The 18893-nt window shown below is 46.5% G+C and overlaps 5 protein-coding genes across 5 annotated transcripts; 3 read left to right on the top strand and 2 right to left on the bottom strand.

Annotated features, from left to right (window-relative positions):
* The first annotated feature begins 51 nt into the window (after positions 1 to 51).
* Positions 52 to 1600, top strand: F5Y00DRAFT_222442 (DNL zinc finger-domain-containing protein). Its single transcript, XM_048005720.1, has one exon. It carries the CDS (start codon positions 162 to 164, stop codon positions 873 to 875), a length of 714 nt encoding a protein of 237 aa, XP_047870094.1. The 5' UTR covers positions 52 to 161; the 3' UTR covers positions 876 to 1600.
* An 88-nt stretch (positions 1601 to 1688) lies between these two features.
* Positions 1689 to 10189, bottom strand: F5Y00DRAFT_2201 (armadillo-type protein). The gene is made up of 2 exons (XM_048005647.1): positions 8691 to 10189; positions 1689 to 8639 (listed from the first exon to the last, which is right to left on the bottom strand). The coding sequence occupies exons 1-2, from the start codon at positions 10061 to 10063 to the stop codon at positions 2024 to 2026; spliced, it is 7989 nt and encodes a 2662-aa protein (XP_047870093.1). The 5' UTR covers positions 10064 to 10189; the 3' UTR covers positions 1689 to 2023.
* Positions 10190 to 10351: 162 nt separating this feature from the next.
* Positions 10352 to 12612, top strand: F5Y00DRAFT_2162 (CwfJ C-terminus 1-domain-containing protein-like protein). The gene is made up of 3 exons (XM_048005574.1): positions 10352 to 10474; positions 10528 to 10771; positions 10864 to 12612. Exons 1-3 carry the CDS (start codon positions 10461 to 10463, stop codon positions 12220 to 12222), a joined length of 1617 nt encoding a protein of 538 aa, XP_047870092.1. The 5' UTR covers positions 10352 to 10460; the 3' UTR covers positions 12223 to 12612.
* Positions 12613 to 12641: 29 nt separating this feature from the next.
* F5Y00DRAFT_256660 (uncharacterized protein) lies at positions 12642 to 15014 on the bottom strand (the record flags this gene model as incomplete). The annotated part of the gene is made up of 5 exons (XM_048010448.1): positions 12642 to 12872; positions 12954 to 13637; positions 13783 to 13814; positions 13886 to 14007; positions 14059 to 15014. 5 exons carry the CDS (start codon positions 15012 to 15014, stop codon positions 12642 to 12644), a joined length of 2025 nt encoding a protein of 674 aa, XP_047870091.1.
* A 1730-nt stretch (positions 15015 to 16744) lies between these two features.
* Positions 16745 to 18175, top strand: F5Y00DRAFT_256659 (uncharacterized protein; the record flags this gene model as incomplete). The annotated part of the gene is made up of 3 exons (XM_048010447.1): positions 16745 to 16850; positions 17038 to 17372; positions 17921 to 18175. The coding sequence occupies 3 exons, from the start codon at positions 16745 to 16747 to the stop codon at positions 18173 to 18175; spliced, it is 696 nt and encodes a 231-aa protein (XP_047870090.1).
* Between the last annotated feature and the right edge of the window lie 718 nt (positions 18176 to 18893).

Raw genomic sequence — 18893 nt, 5'->3', positions numbered from 1 at the left:
AAACTTTTGATGGGGACTTCCGTACATGTAACTAATAAAAATCTTAGAGCACTTACATACATATTACGTAGCCAACACTCGTACGTAATTGGTTTAAATACATCCGTTAACAAAGTTCATATTTGATATTTCGCATCCATTCAAACTTCAAAGATTCAAAGATGGCTTCCAGATCAACATCCCGCCTATTATTCAATTCAGTTCTCCGCTCCCCAAGAGCTGCCTCCCCATCCGTCCTCAACCTCCGCCCCTGCATATTACAGAATTCACCAACTAGCTACCGGTTTGCCCACACCATACCCAGACCACCTACCTCGAAACCTTCAACCAAGGCATCGGACCCTAAGAAACCTCCCCCATTGAAACGTACCGAGCCTCACTATGAATTAACATTTACTTGCGTACCTTGCGGCAACCGCTCTACGCATACCATAACGAAACAGGGCTACCATCACGGATCAGTACTCATCACCTGCCCGTCTTGTCGCAATCGCCACATCATGAGCGACCACTTGAATATCTTCGGCGATCGTAAGATGACTATCGAAGATCTTATGAAAGAGAGAGGACAGCTGGTGAAAAGAGGTACTCTTGGAGAGACCGGCGATGTTGAATTCTGGGAAGATGGGACCGTAACCGACCGAAAGCAAAGGCAAAATATTGCCGACGCTAGGGACAGCATCGAAGAGGATCTCGCGCAAGATAAGAAGGACGATTCGAATGAGGCTTCGCTCTCACGAGAGGCGAGAGATCCCTCATCAAAATCTATAGACCCGACACCTACAGCCCCAGCGCCGTTAGGGAACACAGGCGCTCGTCCGTCAATAGACAGCACTCAACATACCGATCAAGTGCCATCCACACGACGCCAATAGCCGATCACAGCGCAGCCAAATAGCTTCAGCTTTTAAACTAAGTTGCCACCATAGATAACGCCCTATGACGTCGAACTCTAAGGGAATCGCGAAATAAGTGTATAAAATATGCATCACCTTGCCCGGCGCCGATACTAGTGCGGGTGGAAATTAGCGAATAACCAAAGCGCGGTACTTCCCCATTACTATCCCCGTATAACTCGAGCGCAATCGGCTCAATGAACGGAACGCTAGCCATCATTAGCGATGCGCTACCGAATTTGCGCAATGGTCTCCAAAGTCATTTTCATCGCACGCGGCATCATCGAGGCCATCTGAAGCCAGGAACGCATATTCCTACCCCATCGGGGTCGACCTTTGGGGCGAATGATTTAAAGACAAGCTCTTACTCGTCGAGCTTAGCCCATAACTATATCGAGTTGCGAACGCATCTTCTCATGTTAGGGGTCGTTCTAGGCCGGAAACCAGAGGAGCGCTGACGAATCTTGAATGCTATTATGAGCGGGGTCATAGTACTTCAAAACGGCTAGACGCCTTATGTAGAAGACCTACATATAAAGAATTTGTCGCGCTATTGTGGAACGGTCATCAGCCGATGTCAAAGTCGGGATTCGAGGAACAAGGTTGTTAACAATATGAAGTGTCGTACATTCGCTCGGCCTTCCATATACACACCCTACTCATGTATTATATATACTGACAGATGTTCTATCTGTCCGACGTACAAAATGTAATAGAATAAAATCTGTTACCAAATAACCTTTTAGTGGTATAGCGGTTTATTCGACATATACTGTATCCCCTCTACTATACCCATTGTCAGAATTTTTTGATACTAGTACACTACCTATTACCTTCTTCATGGTGAAGTAGCAGCGCGCTACGAGCCCCGCTAGATCAAAGGGGCTATTCTACCTTGTAGGAAAGGAAAATGGAGGTTTGCTTGTTCAAGTGCCAACTTTAGAAATAGACCTATAGAGACCCCACGGCATCCATGATGAAAGAACGGTTAATAAGAATTCATATCACATTACTTCATATGCGATATTAAATTGAATTATCCCATTTCCCTATTTTAATCGTGCCATACTAACACCAGCCACGCTTTAAGCGTAGCAAATAAACATACATCACCCAACAGCCCCCCCTTAATACTCTCTCCGACGATTCCTATTCTCCAACCCTCTCTCCTTCTTGCGCTTGACCTTCTTCTCCAGACGGCCCTTCTTCCACTGGCCGAAGCGCTCAGGCTGCGTCACGGCCTCAATCTTCCTCTTCTTCGACCTGCTCTCGCGACGGCTTCTAGCGCGATCCCGCACGGCCAACAGCTCCTTCGTGTACTCGGCAGTACCGAACTTCTTCTGTAGAACCTCCATCGTCTCCTCTGCCTTCGTCTTCAGCCCCTCGTATCGCGTTTTAAAGACCTCGTTAAGCGAGAACGGTGTTGGGATCGAGGGGTCCGTGAGGTGATGTAGTGGCGTGAGTAGGATGTTGAGCGAGGGTCGCAGGGATGTTTCAAGCAGCGTCGAAGTCAGGATGGATATTATATCCAATGCCGCGACTTTAGGGATAAGAGCATCGGCTTTAGGCGGCGTCTCTTCAACGAGAATTTCAGACAGCCAGACAAATAATGTATGGAGAGTGATGCTATAATCCTTCTCTTTTTCGCCATCATCAATTCCACCCCACTCATCTTCACTGTCTTCAGAGCCGTCTGCATCATTGTCGGAAGATTCAGAATCTACCGAACCGATATCTAAGAATTTGCTCAGCATCAGAATGACACGGCTAACTTCCGCAGCTAGAGCTTCGTCCAGCTCCACTGAGGTCTCAATGAGAGTTTTCCCATCGCTATCACCAAAAGATGTTGAACTGTTCTTCTTTTGCAATCTCCTTTTCCATCTCCTTAAAGTTGCTGGGCTTAGGATGCCTACGGCATAGAGCGTCAGTTGTCCCACCATATGCGGTTGTAATCGGAGACCGTGCGATCCAAGAATAGCCTGGTTATTGACAGCGTTCTTATTATTGTCGTAGAAATCAGTTAGGTATATCCGTAGTAGCCGCACGCTTGAGACTTTAACAGTGGGGTCCGGATATGAGAGGGGATTTAAGATAGACTGCCACAGCCTCTCGTGTGCCAATGTTACCGCCGGGTGCTTCTCTATAAGGATCGGTATTGTTCGCAGAATCGTATTAATCAAATCGGAATCATTTGCAAAAGTTGAATAGTCGCCCAAAACATTAGCTGACGTCTCGAGCAAGAGGTCCAAATCTTTACGATCTCTAGATGCAGGTTCCCTGCCTTCGAAATATAACGTAAACGCTTGGACCGCCAATTGCAAGACTGAAGAGTTGTCAACCTGCTCTATCCATGACCGCATGAGCGACAGAAATTTCGACGTTCGCTCTTTATCTGCTTTTCGAAAGACCTCTTTAAGCAATTCGCCAGCTGCGAAGCGACACTTTTCGCTATCGTCATTGACCAAGACGAAAACTAGAGGGATGAAACAAGTCGTTGCAATTTCTTGCACGAAGTCATCGGCGGATTTCATCAATAAGAGATGAACAATTTCCATGACAGAGAGACGACCACCTTCCCTCTCATATTTCAGATTTGCCACGATAAAGCTAAGCTGCTTAGCCCATCTGTTCTTCTTCTGAGGGTAGTCACGAAGGAACTGGAAGAATGCGCCCCGAGCTAAGTCTCGTGTGTCTTTGTCGTCATTCGTGATCATGATACCTCCGACATAGTCCAAGGTATCATATACAGTAGCAGTCTCAACTTTCCGGTCAAGAACTGATCGCAGGAAGTTAAATGTTACGTGACGGTAGAGAGGTTCTGTTAGGTCATCCTTGACTTTCCCGAGGAGCATATCAACGGCCGCGTCTTTGATAGCAACATCACGGCGGTCTCTAATAATGACCGACATGAGTTTAAGCGCACTTTGTGCGAGATCTGTTGCAGTCGAAGTAGATGCCGAGATGCATTTCAAGGCCTCTTTCGAAGCTACTTTATAGAGCTTTGTAGAATCGTCGGTCTTAAACGGAACCTTGACAAGAACCGTCAAGAGTTTGAAAGTCGCTATCTTAACTTCTTCTTCGCCCCCAACGAGAGCATCACCCAATATTGGTATAAATCCTGTGATATTGGCCGCGTTACGAATATCATCGTACTTTTTTAGTATAGACCGCAGAACATCAACGGCAAATCTAACCAGTTTGTATGTATACTTGCTGGTTGTACTGCGATCGCCACTTTTGTTGGCACCTCTCTGGACAAGATAACGCCTAAGTTTCGGGTCAAGTCTTGATTCTGAGCGCGGCTTTTCGCTTTCATATACCTGCTGAATGACCTCATAACAAAACACCAAGGTATCCCGGCTATTAGCAGCAGAATTGCCCAGCAAGCCAGAAGTTATCCTCGACAATAAGTCGTCAATTTTTCGTACCATACGGAGGTTGAGTTTCTCGAGTAATAGAGACTGAAGGGGCCGAACAAGGTCGACTAGGTGGTTAATAGAAGCAGTTCGTGCAATAAGTTCCATCGAATCCTGGCTCTTGCTGCTCTTGATCTCTTTCATTTGACTGACATATTCTTCTGCGTCTTTCTCTTGCCCTACGACGCCAAATATGTCGTCCATTATGACGCTAACAATTTTATCGAGGCAATAATCAAGATCTCCCGCCCGGAACTGAGGTGTGACATGAACCAGGATAGTATGCATTGTATATGACAGGACGTGTAGTTGATATCCGTTCGTCAGAGCACCTCTAAGCTCGTTGAGCACAAACCCAAAGTAAGGCGGCCCCAGAAGCGAGGTCATGGTCGCGAGTGTACTTCGTGCCATCTCTCTTGAATCCCAAGCCTTGCTGCGCAGGATATGACAAATATCCGTAAGCACTCCGGGCAGCTTTTGGTTAAGCGACTCGCTTGGTAACACTTTCAAAATCTTTACAATGATGATGCCAACGGGAACACGCGAACTAACCGTAGTTTCATCTTTTTCGTGAATGTACTCCAGGAGAGGTGGTAGGATATTGGTCAAGATGTCTTCGTTCAGCTTCTCGCACGCCGGCATTGTGCTTGCCAATTTACATTTCCTCGGCGGCTCTACGGCAGCCATGGAATCAACTTCCATCGTATCTTGATATTTTTCCGCCGCCACCATTGCGAGGGTGTCCACGAACTTACCGAGAAGCCTGATCAACTGTTTCTGGACTTCCGGTTTCGAGTCGATGTAGCTAATATATCTGCGGAGGACGACACGATACTGTGGCCATTCCAGAGACGAGGCTATATCAGCAATTGTTGTTGCAGCCTGAGCTCCTACGCCGTGGTCGTCACTCCCCTCCTCTCGGTCGAAGATAAAATGTTCGAGGAGAGGTACGAAGAAGTGATTTAAGTGTTTGCTATTCAAAGACGTATGTAGGCTAGCCTTGGTTAATAGCTGCAGTGCTCGCATCTGACGTGCTGCTGCAGGACTGAGAATGTTGTTAAAGAAGCTTGGATCCGGGTCACCCTCGTCTGGCTCGGGGTTGATTGCCACAAGGTCGGCAATTGGGGGCCAATTAGGCATCCGGGATACTAAAACTCCAAATACCTTCACAGTCTCTCTTCTCACAGTCTCCGATGATTCCCGCGCGTTGGAGTACAGAGATGGCATCAAGATATTTGACAACATATCATAGAATTTAGCCTGCTCTTCACCCTTCGAGCACGCAACGGTTTCTATAAATTTGCATAGGCCATCAGCAGAGTTCGCAGACAGAATCCCATACTCCTCGTCGTGCTTGATATAAAATGTCATGTTATATATTAACGGCTCCCAGTCTCGTGGCGTGTAGGGTATATCTCTTTCGCGCAGAATAGCATTAAAAGCTGCCAGTCGTTTTTCGTAATCTGGTTCATCGATACGGCTGCTGTCGTAAGAATTCAAATCCGCACAAAGTGAAGATAATTCAAGGCATAACGGGTCGTCTGGGTATAATACTGCCAAGACACTTGACAATGATTGTCGGTTGACACGATCCTTGAAGAACCCAAAGAGAGATGCTATTGTTGAATAGATCTGGTCTTTCAATTCCATGCGAAGATCTGCTCCTGCGAGCTTGATAAATTTTTCCAACATTGCAAGGACGAGTCCCTTGGCTTTAGGATTAACACGTCGTGAGGGTTGATTGAGAAGAGAGACTGAAATGCCAATGAGATCTGTGACATGAGCCGATTTCTGAATAACTGGAGATAACTCTACCACACACTCAACACATGCCATGAGTAGATCCCGGCTCACTTCCCCTTTAGATGTCAAGGCCACACCGATACTTTCTAATATGACGTTAACATTAGGATCTAGGAGTTCTTCTTGTATCAGCTCATTGAATTCGGATTCCACAGCCGGTTGCTGAGAAATTCCGACCAGACTGCGTACGATGCTCAATGCAAAAATCTTGACCTCGTCCTTGGTTTTCTCGAGTTTGAGACATTCCATTAACTTGCTAATGATGCGTTTGTCAATGGAGAGAAACAAAGCCGTCTTCGGAAGTTGTGATAATGTCGCAAGGAATTGGAGGGTTCCAGATACACCTTGAGTTGTTTCCGTTGGAAGCTTCTCCAGGCGCGGGCTTACAACCTCTCTAATAAACAAATCCTTATAAGGTGTCCAATCGAAACTAGGGGCATTCCGAAGTAACGCAATCAAACATTTGAGGGATGTGCTCCTGACAACTCGGAGAAGTGAACTTTGTGTGGGCAGATCTTCTTCCATGTCTTCGTTATCCTGGCTTAACCTTCGCGAGGAGAGTATAAGGCAATAGAGTACTGCATTGAGGATCTTATCGGCAAAGGAGATAGCACCAGTGCCCATCTCGTTGATTATGGCTTCCATCATATTGAGAAATCCAACCTGCTTTCGCACAGTCAATAATTCACCATCAAAGATGTTTTCGCGCAGCTGAGTATCCTCGAGAACCCTAATCCCACGAAGATCACCAAGGGCAATATCAAGGAATTCACCCATGTCTTCAATACTTAGTTGTCTTAAAACAGCCAGTCTAGTAGCGTGAAGACCATGACGTCCACTTGCAGCTCCCTTCTTTGAAATGGACCTTCCATAGAGAAGTCTGAGTAGTACAGGCATGAGCTCGGAGCGGTGTTCTGGTTGAATCTGCTGTTCGCCTTGAAACAACACAGTCAGCTCGTTTTTAAACCTGGCTTCATCAAGAAGATATTCTAAATTTTCTTGGTAGGGCTTAATTCCCTCCTGCTTCCAGGTCAAGATAGCTTTGAGAGCAGACTTCTGGACTTCTACGTCGCCATTGGCAAGTAGACCGAGAAGCACATCATAAACCTGTTGGCTTTGGTACAACACCTTGGGGTTTGCGAATTGACCAAATACGCCCAGAAGAGCTTTCTTGTCAAAGAGGGACCAGGATCCGCCAGAAAGCTGTTCAGATGATTCGATCTCGTTGTCGTCTTTCTCCTCGATATTTCTGGTCCAGGATAGTAAGTAAGGAACTAATTTACGAGACCTTTTCTCTACTATACTAGGCGCAGCTGAGAAGACTTTGAGTGCTTGAGACCTTGCGTCAGGTGGAATGGCGGACACTAAACTCTGGCTAACTTCGAAATTTTCTGACATGATTTCAGAATAGCATTTTAATACACGTTCCGCCTCTTCGGCTTTTCTGCGCAAACTGGACAGGTTCCAGCATTCAAAATCTGTGGGGCCAGTATTTGGTGAAGCTATAGCTTCCTTCTGCGAACCGTCCCATCGCTTGGATGGGGATTCTATCCAGTCGAATGCAATATCACATATAACTTCTTCGCCAGATTTTACTTCGCTAATCTGCTGCAATGCTTCCACCGCAGAATCCCAAATTGGAGTCAACTGTACTGTCATCTGTCCAAAGAGAAATTTTGGGATTGCTTGTCGGAGCCACGAGCCCTCGCTAAGCTGGGGATAGGTTGCTGCCAGCTTCCGTATGTGAACAGAAATAAGACGAACATTTTGAAATTCTAGCGGCGTTTGTTCTGTCTGGATCATGGTTGCCAAAGAGTCCAGCTCGTCTGAAGCCGCGTCAAGACGGCTAAGCAACTGCAAAGACGCTAACCGATGTTGATGCGATGGGCTAGATAGGTTTTCAATGAGACTTTTCATGTAAGGGTCCTCATCACTTTCGCTATTGGAACTACTCTCACTTTGAGATAGCGGGCTCTTCTTGTGGTTAAGTTGGTCCTCGTAAGTAATCATTGCTTCTAGGAATCCGGTGAGTCGCCGGTACCGGGGGGTAGCTGCTTTGAGCAAGGGTTCGAGCGAACTATCAATCTCCCCAGTGGCTTTGCTCATTCGCAGATACGCAGAAAATCCCTGACTAACGATGAAGTGAGCTTCCTCACTCGCTAAAGACTGCGAGGGCTTCAGCGCAAGCTTGAGTTTCCTCAACAATAACTCTGCGATGGGGCCAATTGTAGAAGGCCGAACTGTGGTTGCCTCTAGGACACGAAGAAGAGCCGAGTATTTAGGTAGGCATTTGTCCCGCCATGTTTTTGGGTCTTTATCGTATCCGCTTGAATTCCCTTGCTCGGGGAACGGGGAAATCTCTAGGCGTTCGAACTTGGTAACAATCTGATCCTGCCATGATTGTGGGAGAGAAAAACTCTCAGGTTCTGTGACCGAAGGCAGGGCACGGGATTCCACCATCCGCGGTAGAAATATGCATAACATTTCCTCGTTGGAACCCTCAGACCAATGTGTCACAATGAACCTATCCTATGCATTAGCAACTGAATATGGTAGGGAGATGGAGACGACTTACTTTTGGAATGGCTTCAGTAGGAGGCTACGGAATTTAGTAGGATCTAGATCAGAGAAATAGGAACAAAATGGTATGAACCATCTCATCAGAGGCTCCCGAGTCATAACGTTTACGAAATCGGTAATACATGGAATGATAGAGTCCATCTTAGCCTGTTGCCAAATGATGGCTATATTGACCATGAGTTGCTGCCATATAGCAGATGAATCAATATCTTCGAGGTTATTTGGGGCTTTCGAGAGCGCTTTGAGGGACTCCAATAAGCAGTTGAGAACCGTCGACCAGTCTCTAATTCGACTACCTTTTCGAACACCGCATATCGTTCCCATAATCCTAACATAAAGGCAATTTCGTAACGGATAGCTAACACGACCCTCGTCTTTAGCCGCAATATCTGCTATGAGTTGTGGAATAGGGTTAAACGTTTCGGCAGTCGTATGATGAACAGTACTAACAAGTACACCGCAAACAAGGTCAGTCCATGTTACTGGATCTAAAGAAATACATTCATTATCAGGAATAGATGTGATGAGCGATTTGATAATCTCGGGCCCGTTCGTATGGATAGCGTATCCTTGGCCTTTAATAGCCTCCGCAAACATAGTCATAAGTCCATGATGATATAGTCCAAATTGTCGACTATCCCTACTACCTTCGAGATCCAGTCTAACGTGTTCAATTAGCAGAGGCAAGGCTTTCTCTCGGTTTGCGGGCGCGGCAGCTTTCTTAACGAGGAAGCTTAACGCTTCGGCGGCGAATCGAGCAATATGGGGAGGATTTCGAGCTTTGCCCAGTAACGGCGCCAAGGCGTCAAAGGTTGGGCGGATATCTGGTACCAAGAGCTTCGACAGATACTTGAAGAGAAAGGCTAAGCAGCCAAAGGTCCATTCCGTAACTGCGGCATCTTTGTGTCGGCTCGCGATCCCAGTGATTAGGGACAGAGCAGTTGGGTAATGCTTCTCAAAACGGGTGCCCAGATCGTGTGCCAAGGCCGTAAGTAGATCTAGGAGAGGTTCTAGGGACTCCGGGTCGTGCATTGATATGTATTTTGCCAATAACTCCATGATCTTGTCCTCGAAATGTAGAATCTGAGGCAGACTATCGCAGAAGCGCCGCACCTCTCGGTGGAAGAGAATAAAAGCCTTAGATACGTTGATATCGGCCCATTTCTCCATACCATTTCGAAAGTACGAAGTAGTTGCTTCGAGGTCTTCGGTTTCGAGGTCATGTCGTCGTACTCTTCGGAGAGGATCGAGAGAATGTAGCTTGGAGATCTTCGTAGTGAAAGACTCCCATCGATGATTCTTTTGGTGAGGAGTCCCTCCCCCCTTTCGGGAGGATTTTACTATACGTCCCGATTGTGTTGAGCGCATCTTGGCTACCAATTCCCCGTTGAGTATAAAAAAGGGAAAAGGTGCTCGCTGCTCTTGCAATTAGTTTGAATGTTTTAGGTAGAACCTATTCTTTGCCCCACTGCAAATCGCATCGCGAAAGAGAACGCAGCAACCTTGTAACTTTTTTTTTTGCGAGACGCTACGATAACACGATAACACGATAAGAAGATAAGAAGATAAAAGATAAGACCTTTGATAGGCTTGGTTATCGATATATCTTATCGTAGCTTCGACGCATGTAACCTCTTATCCTTAGCTGCAGTTTATGCAACATGTAACTTGATCTCATCTTCATCGCAGATTGAAACAAGCCAATTAGAGGTCGCGATTTAGATAGCTTCCAACCCGGCTTGCCTATCTCAACTCATATGCTATCATGGCAGCTAAAATGTAAGTGGACTGTTCCAGTGACTGTGAATAAGTTAACTTCTAACATATATAAGCATTGTCCTAGGCAGCATCAATGGCAAGTTTGAGTCTGTCTTTCAGAAGCTCGCGACTTTACACCAAAAGCAGAACTTCTCCTTCGCCATCATTACGGGCAATCTTTTCAGCGCCGATCAAGATGACGATACTATCTCGCGACTTCTCAACGGCGAGATTCAAGTCCCTCTCTCAACTTATTTTACCATAGGGACGACTCCATTACCTAGCCAAGTCGTCGAGCGCGTCGAGAAAGGTGAAGATGTACGTTCGCAGCACCTCATCCCTCCTTCCAAATTGCGCAATACCTTATTACCTTATGATTTTAGTAGAATTAACTAAACTCATATATCCAGGTCTGCGAGAATCTTCATTTCCTCGGCAAGAGAAGTGTTACTAAAACGTCAGACGGAATTCGAATCGTAGCATTAGGTGGTATTCTCGACACTACCATTATCGGCGGCCAGTCCAAGGAGCAGCATCTTCCTCTACATACTGCCGACGACGCCAAAGTGTTACGTGGCGCGAATGCTACCGATATACTGCTTACAACCTGCTGGCCATCTAAAGTATGGACAAACTCGAGCAAGGCTTTAACGCCTGAAGAGCAATCCTTCATCACAAGCACCAACGAAATCGCCGATCTATGCGCCACTCTTAAACCGCGTTATCATTTCTCAATGTCGCCTGCCGACTTCTTTTACGAGCGTGAGCCTTTCTTCCACCCACCGAGTAGCCCCGACTCCGACCAAAAGCCTGTCACGCGATTCATCTCGCTTGCCTCATTCGGCAATGCGGCTAAGGCGAAGGCTATGTACGCCTTCAATCTCGTCCCCGGAGAGGTACCTTCTGCGATTCCTCCTGGCAGTACTGTCTCCCCTTTTATTGTTAGGGCCAATACGAGAAAACGGCCAAATCCTACGGACGACCGGACTAATGGCCACGATCACCACGGCGGTCGTCGTGTCCGCCGTCGAAAAGATCGATCACCCCCTCCCGGTCCAGATCGGTGTTTCTTTTGTCTTAGCAACACCGACGTAGACACGCATATGGTCTGTGCTATAGGAGATGACGCTTACGTCACTACAGCCAAAGGCCCATTGCCCAGTTCTGATACATTTGCTTCCTCCGGACTCTCCTTCCCGGGACACCAGCTTATCATACCCCTCCCTCATGAGCCCACCATCCGCTCAATGGGTGAAGACGCTCATAAGACTTATCAAGAAATGGTGCGTTTCAAAGAATCCATGCAAGCTATGGTGGCAACGCAGTCGAAGTTCAAATTAGGCGCAGTGACGTTTGAAATTAGTCGACAATCCGGTATTCACGTCCATTGGCAATTCATACCCATTCCTTCGGAGCTGATTCGAAAGGGCCTCGTCGAAGCTGGATTTAAGGTGGAGGCTGAAAATCGCCAGTTTCCACCTTTCGAGGAGACAGCTCTGGAGTCTGGCATTGACGAGACCTCCGACTTCTTTCGTCTCTGGATTTGGTCCGACGATAGTGACACCGGCATCCAAAGCAAGGAGTTGGTAATGCGCTTTGATAGTAATATGCGCTTTGACCTCCAGTTCGGTCGCCGAGTCATAGCGAAGCTCCTTGGCCTCGAAGACCGGCTTTATTGGCAAGATGTCGTTCAGTCTATCGTAGAGGAGACCCAGGATGTCGAGAAATTCAAGGAAGCATTTAAGCCTTGGGATTTCACTCTAGCATAATCCGGTTAGCATTTTCGGAATTGGCGTTGGTGGCTCGCAAAAGTTTTATACCCTGTTCTAAGTTTTTACTCTACGGAGTCCAAGTGAACGTCGCAGAGTTACAAAAGGTTATAACTATCGTTTATTATGGTCGACCACATATATATCGATGATTTATAGTATATGGCTTGGTGGTGGGCCTATCATTTGGTGCATATGATCATAGTTATGCTGGTAGCCGGTTATCATGACGCCTACCTACGATTCCAAGCATCATGGCGAAGAATTTACCGTTCCAAATATTCATATAATATATAGTTTACGATGTACTTGATCGTCACATCAAAAGGATCGTCTAATCATAGAATAATAGGCAACTTAAATACGCAGACAATCGTCAAATTGATCTCTCAAAATTTACCGCGCTGAACGTTGCGTTGCTAGTTTTCCGCGTCGCCAATATCCAATTTATTCGCTTCATCACGAAACTTCTTTCGTAGCCGACGTTGATGCCACCACGCAAGCGCACATACAATGCCGACCACAACTACGGCTGTGCTACCAGTCACTATCCACCAGCGCCGTGCCGCCTCTATGTCTTCGGCAGTGTTATCGCTGAGCACAATGTACGCGTCTGGGTCGCTCAGCCTAGGCCAATATCTCACCGGTACCTATCCACGGCGTTAGTCGAACACTTCGTGATGGGGGGATGTCCATTTATCCCAATTTTATGAGGACAGCCATGGCCTCACCTTGCAAGCGCAGCTTCGATAGACGCCCACCAGCTGCATAGTAGTACCGCCCACCGCCGCGAAGATAGCAAAGAATCCCACGAAGACTTGTCCCCACCAGCATATCCTCTTTGCGATCGGGTTGGTCTCGGACCACTGCGTGCCGTACTGTATCCTCAGCCGTGCGGCACACGTCCACAAAGCCATCTCACATACTTGGCTGATAGCGTAAACAAGATAAGTCAGACTACGGCAGGACAGTCCGGCTTGAGGTGTATTGTAAGACGTCAGAAATGCGAGACAGCAAGGCGCTAACACTGCGAACAAGGCTCCGACCAGAACATACAAGCAATCGTGCCAATTCATCATGAGAGCCTTGCGCAGCTCGTCGGGTGATGTTCTATCGCCACTCCGGTATTCAGAAGAGAGCGCGTACTCGTTAATCGCCTCCTGAACCCATTCGCGCTTGTTGAGACCTCGCTTCCATAGCTTAACCGTGCGAAATCTACCTTCGAAGGCTGTTTCGACTGGATTATATCCTTCCATTTGTTTAATAACAAAACCGATACCCTTATATGCCTTGATGTTCTTGAGGTACTGTGCCCAGAAGCTCAGCTCGTAGTCGTCTATCGGGGCCGTAATGCCACCATCGTACACAATACCGTCGAGTGTACTGGGACTATTTGATGCCAGCATCGCACAGGACTGTAGCATATATAATCAGCAGCGACAAACAGGGCGTCTACCAAAACAATTTCATCGGCTCAGATATATCTTTTACTCCACGCGTGAGTATCTTCGCCAAAGCAAACGCAGGAATGTCTGACGATTTAAGAATGTGTACACATACAATTATAGCGAGGTAAGGAATCACCATCCACCCTAGATAGTTCATATAAGTCATTAGTACACAGCAAGCGACTAAATGATAATAGTTCAGAACAGCTACTCACACAAGCCAAACGCGAGAGCGTGGGCGGTATCATTATCCCCCAGGTTATTATCCGCGTCGAGTACTGTATACACGAAACCGCCCAGGAAGAACAATACTGGTGCCCCTACTGTCGATCCGAAGCTACACCCAAAGTCAGTCCTCTCCATAGAACCAAAGTCGGTCGATTATCACCTTGCTTGGGAGTTGAGGAGCGCCTTGAGTTTAGTCGACAAAGACACAAACTCCCCACGATGTCGACCGTTCACCTTCGACGCCTCGTATTCGTCAACCATCACCATGACCCTCTTCCAGACACTATTATACACCAGTTTACTCGTTTGGCGCTTTGTAAGTGGCGGGATCGCTTCCAAATCACTAGAGACGGTACTATTATAACGATTATTATCCACTTCCAGTTCATCTCTCTCGAGGGTAGCCATTCGAATATTCCCAACGACTATAGACAGCAGCAACTGAGCCCTCAACCGTACAGACATAGGCGGAGGACTACCATTAGGCGGGTCCATAAATTCCAATATCTTGCGATCGAGCGCGTACTCGTACACAGCGCTCAGCAGCATCGGACCCGCGAAGGCGAAGCAGATCCCAAGCCAGACCACCGTGTCGAGAGTCATGAGCACAACTGCGCCTAGCAGCCGAATCCAGTACGTCAGGAACCCGACGAGCGTGCGCGGGTGGGCGCGAAACACAAAATCCGGGATGGCCAGTCTATGGGTGCGCGGGACGTTGGTGCAGAATGCCAAACTTGGGACGATAAACTGCACCAAGGGGCCGATCCACTGCTGCATGGCATTTGCGTGTGATATTTCCCATCCCGGACACTGCTTCGTACACCAGTAGAACGGGATGCGGACGACCGGAGCGCCATCCATGTTGCCGTTAAAGGTCGCGCCGCAAGGAAACTCGTCGTTTTGGATCGCGGTCTCGAAATCCTCGATTGAAACCCCCGGTGCCACGAAGGAGGCTTGCGAGTAGGATAAGTTCCCGTCGGAGCGGACTACTAGCGATTCGTTCAGCGCCAGGAGGCAGCAGTGCGTGAAGTTCTGACCCCCTAGACCGATCGGTAGAGAGCTTGGAGGGTTGTGCGTGAGACCCGCTAGCTGGGGGATTAGATCTCCTATATTCATTTCAAATAGGTATTCGTATTTAGATAAGATGCTAAGTTAGAGAGCTATAATCTAACTAGCAGAGGTTATCTCTCGGGGAATGATTCCATAATTATGCAGTACTCGTGAGAGACTGGATTAGAAAGAATCAAGGTCTCCCCCCCCTCCCCATCGGGTAGATGCGTTAGGTAGGTATCAACACGTGTCTCAGGCTGGATTCTAATATATAGTCGTAGGTGTCGAGAGCGGTGTATGCACTTCTACATGCTAATCACGGAAACTGCCGAGTTAGAAGATGGCAGTTGGGGTTTGAGTGGCGTTCTACGTGTCTTACGATACGCCGACCCTCGCAGAAACAATATGCATAGGAAAACAAACCGGATGAGAGGTGTACTCCTAGTTTGCCCAATGGCGTTCTTATGATAAGTAAAAGACACGTTAGTACAGTTATCTATTATATTGTTTTGGTTTACTTATCTAAAACATCCCAAGACTCGTTGTTCCTTATTATTACTTCCTGTCGAACAAACCGCTATACCACTGAAAGGTTATTTGGCAACAGATTTTATTCTATTACATTTAATATATCGGACAGATAGTAATAATATCTGGCACTTCCCCAACTCCAAATATTCTCCAGCTATGCAAAGCAGCGCTATTTCTAAGCTCTTGTAGATTCCACAGTTACCATACGTAGTACCTAACCTACGAAAACGGGTATTAAATTTTTACGCGCGCTTAATTCATTTTCAATAATATTTAAGGGGTTATGAGTTATATTACAGTATTACTACTACTATCTGATAGCCCCGTAAGACGACATACACTTACCCTGTAACAACATCTTATATACAACATGACATTTTTACACAAGGGCTGTGCCATGACGATGTTACAGTTTTGTGCTATATAACGGCCGGTACCGTGACAGTTTAGAGCGTCGGGTAGTCTTGCTCGTATACGTGGATCGCATCTTCAAACAAACCACTCAAGTATAATCTTCCAACAAGACTTCATAGTAAGTAAAACCGAAGCTTAAGTAGTATATATATCACAGTATTTTCCCCAATTTTAGGCACTCACAGAACATCCCACACTATAACACTTTTATTTACAGCATAACTAAGACTTACTACATCATCACAGATATCTTTTAAAAGCTTGCAGTTTCTCCCCAAGGTCTTCACTCAGGGAACATGCCTCCAACAAATTATACCTCCAACCACAACGGCCAGTCTATCAGCTCCAGCGAGACGACATATAGTTGCGCGTGTAGTCACTGTTCATGTACCGAAAAGGTCGCCAACCTAGGCGATAGATGCAAGTATTGCATGTTGTATCTTAATATATCTTTTTCTCTATATTTTATGTACCTTAAGTACCTCCCAACTTAGATTCATAAAAGAAGTATTTATTGAACTACGTAATAAAGCTCTTCTCTATCGTCTTGCTAAGTTGAAGAAGCCATCATAATTAATAAGATTTCGTAGTTGTATACGGCAGTTATCTTTTAACGTTCTAGAATTATAAACATTAAGTCAGTTCATGTGTAAAGGCCAGTGATCAATCTATAAATACCCAGGTACCTAACCTTAGGTAATGCTTCTTAAAGCCTAGGTACCTCATAATCAACTAGATAAAATATATATTAGTCACCTAACATAAGACACCACGTGTACCCGTACCTTCCTTCTACTTATCTCGGTAGGCTAGATATGTACCTACCTAGGTAGGCAATCAGAATTATGATCATGGCTAATAGCAACTGGCAGTCGGCAATTCCTAAGGATTCGCAACTGCCACCACAGCAACAAGGCTTTTTAGGCTTCTTGTTGGCAGGTGATCTACGTCACGGTCGTGAGTCACGGTTATAGCATCAAGGGAAGGAACGAGGTCCCGTAGTCCTTTTAGATTTAGCAACGCACCCGTAACACAAGACCACTTCCACGCTTCTATTATTTCTTTCTGTAAACCTGTAATTCAGGAGATAAACCTTGATCAATTACAGCTTTAATCAATACAATTTTATTCAACCCCTTCTTAGTTAAATGCTCTTTATTTATCCTCAAACTGCTTGCTGATCTTCAGGAGATCAGCCCCTCACCAAACAGCACGGGAGTTCCGAAGAGTTCTCTCTCCCGGCGATACGATGAGAAGGGTCTCGTAGAAGTGGACGGGCTCAACGAGAAGTGGCATATCAAAGGTCACAATAGTCCTTACGCGCCGCAGGTGCCCAAAGTCGAGGCACGGGTGCGATCAGCACGTCGACACCTACTAACGCTAGCGAGAAAGGCTATCGAGGCTGGGAAAGACGATGCGCATATCGTGGTTATAACCCACGGCGAGTTCGCGCATTGGCTCACAGACGATTTCCAAGGCGTGACCGAAACCAGCAACTCGGGCTGGCGTAGCACAAACGCGAATTTACAATTCACTTTTTCTCTTACCACTCAGAGAAAATTTAATATCTACCTCTAAACATCTAAACACATTACCCTGCTCACTACTAAAGCCTCATCTTTACATCATGGCTGTTCATCGCCAATGAGACCACATGCGATGAATCATTTACCATGAAAGGCAACCTAATCCATACAACCTAATCCACTGGAGCTCCACGAAATGCCAACGAGGCTTCGTACGTCAAAGGTGTGCAGGCCTTGGTAACCAGACCTCGGAAGCACGAGACCTTAAAGACCAGGCGAAGATAGACCGGTAAATGACCGCTCTTGAGAATCAGCAAAGAGAGGTAATAAGACGTCTACAAGACCAGCTTGACGAGCAGAAGGAATTCCCTGATAGCTTCACGACGGAACAGCTGGAATTGTGTCAGGAATTAAACAATCGAGACAAGGAACTTCGCGAATCGCGCAGTGGAAGCATCATCACGCATACGAATTCCTTCAAATGCTAATAAAGCGCTGAAGGCATTCATTGGCACCAACATGGACACTACGGTCGACTATAGCGAAGAGCAGAAAAATTCCTTGGATGATCTGCCAGAATTTATGTGGGATTACGGAGGTAAACTTCGTCTGACGATAGAGGAATGGCAAGAAGCGAAGAACGGATATACCGATTCCGAGATCCTAACAGCCGTGCGGGAAGCACGCTGGAAAGGTAGAATTAAAGATCCTCAGTTACGAGGAAGAGCGTACGGAAAAAAATCGCTTCGGTCTTGACGATGCAAAACTCGTCAGCAAGACTAAAACACCGACCCAATACTGGACCAAGATTCTGTTAGAACACAAACCGAGAACTCACTACAACCTAGACAAAGTTATCCAGTATTTAACTGGACACCATGTTGTCCCAACAGTGGCTAAACTATACCCAGTATTCCTCAAAACACCACGCATTTCTCCATCCCACTACAACATTTTATCCTAATCCAACGTCTCATGAGTGCGATAGCGATTACGTCTTCGTATAAGTCTGTGCTGAGACACTGCGGACACCGCCGTACATGTTCTAGGCAGTTCAGCCGGTTCCTCCGGGCAAGATGACTCCAAACCACGGAGACGGGCCAACCAAGGATACGTTGCTTCCAGCTTGATAGACTAAGACAATTACCAGAGCATTCCATACTTTCAGCCTCCTTCGACAGGCTGGATAACAGGTGCAAGGTGCAACAAACCCACAACTTATAAATGCCCTGGCATATGACTCAATGTGCATACGTATTAGGTTCGGCGTCAAATAACTCTACTGATAACGAGGACAGCAAATGCGCTAACAGCGAGCTCAACAATGAAAACGGTGGCTCCTCTTGCCAGCGTAATTTTTCATCCTCAAACAAGGTCCCGAGAGATCATTACATGCGACTGCACAAGCACCAGAAGAGACTGGAATCACAGAACATATAGTGTTCCATATGAGGGCAAAGAACATTATCCAAGA

Source organism: Daldinia vernicosa, assembly GCF_022497035.1.
Source record: "Daldinia vernicosa strain CBS 139.73 unplaced genomic scaffold F5Y00scaffold_1, whole genome shotgun sequence".
Lineage (NCBI taxonomy): Eukaryota > Fungi > Ascomycota > Sordariomycetes > Xylariales > Hypoxylaceae > Daldinia > Daldinia vernicosa.
Note: the sequence above shows the minus strand (reverse complement) of the source record. Positions and strands in the feature narration are given on the sequence as shown.

Coding starts and splice junctions, on each gene's coding strand:
- F5Y00DRAFT_2201 (XM_048005647.1), bottom strand. CDS start 10,063: ATGCGCTCAACACAATCGGGACGTATAGTAAAATCCTCCCGAAAGGGG. Junction 8,640..8,690: donor CTACTGAAGCCATTCCAAAA/GTAAGTCGTCTC, acceptor TGCATAGGATAG/GTTCATTGTGACACATTGGT.
- F5Y00DRAFT_222442 (XM_048005720.1), top strand. CDS start 162: ATGGCTTCCAGATCAACATCCCGCCTATTATTCAATTCAGTTCTCCGC.
- F5Y00DRAFT_2162 (XM_048005574.1), top strand. Junction 10,772..10,863: donor GCGTCGAGAAAGGTGAAGAT/GTACGTTCGCAG, acceptor TCATATATCCAG/GTCTGCGAGAATCTTCATTT.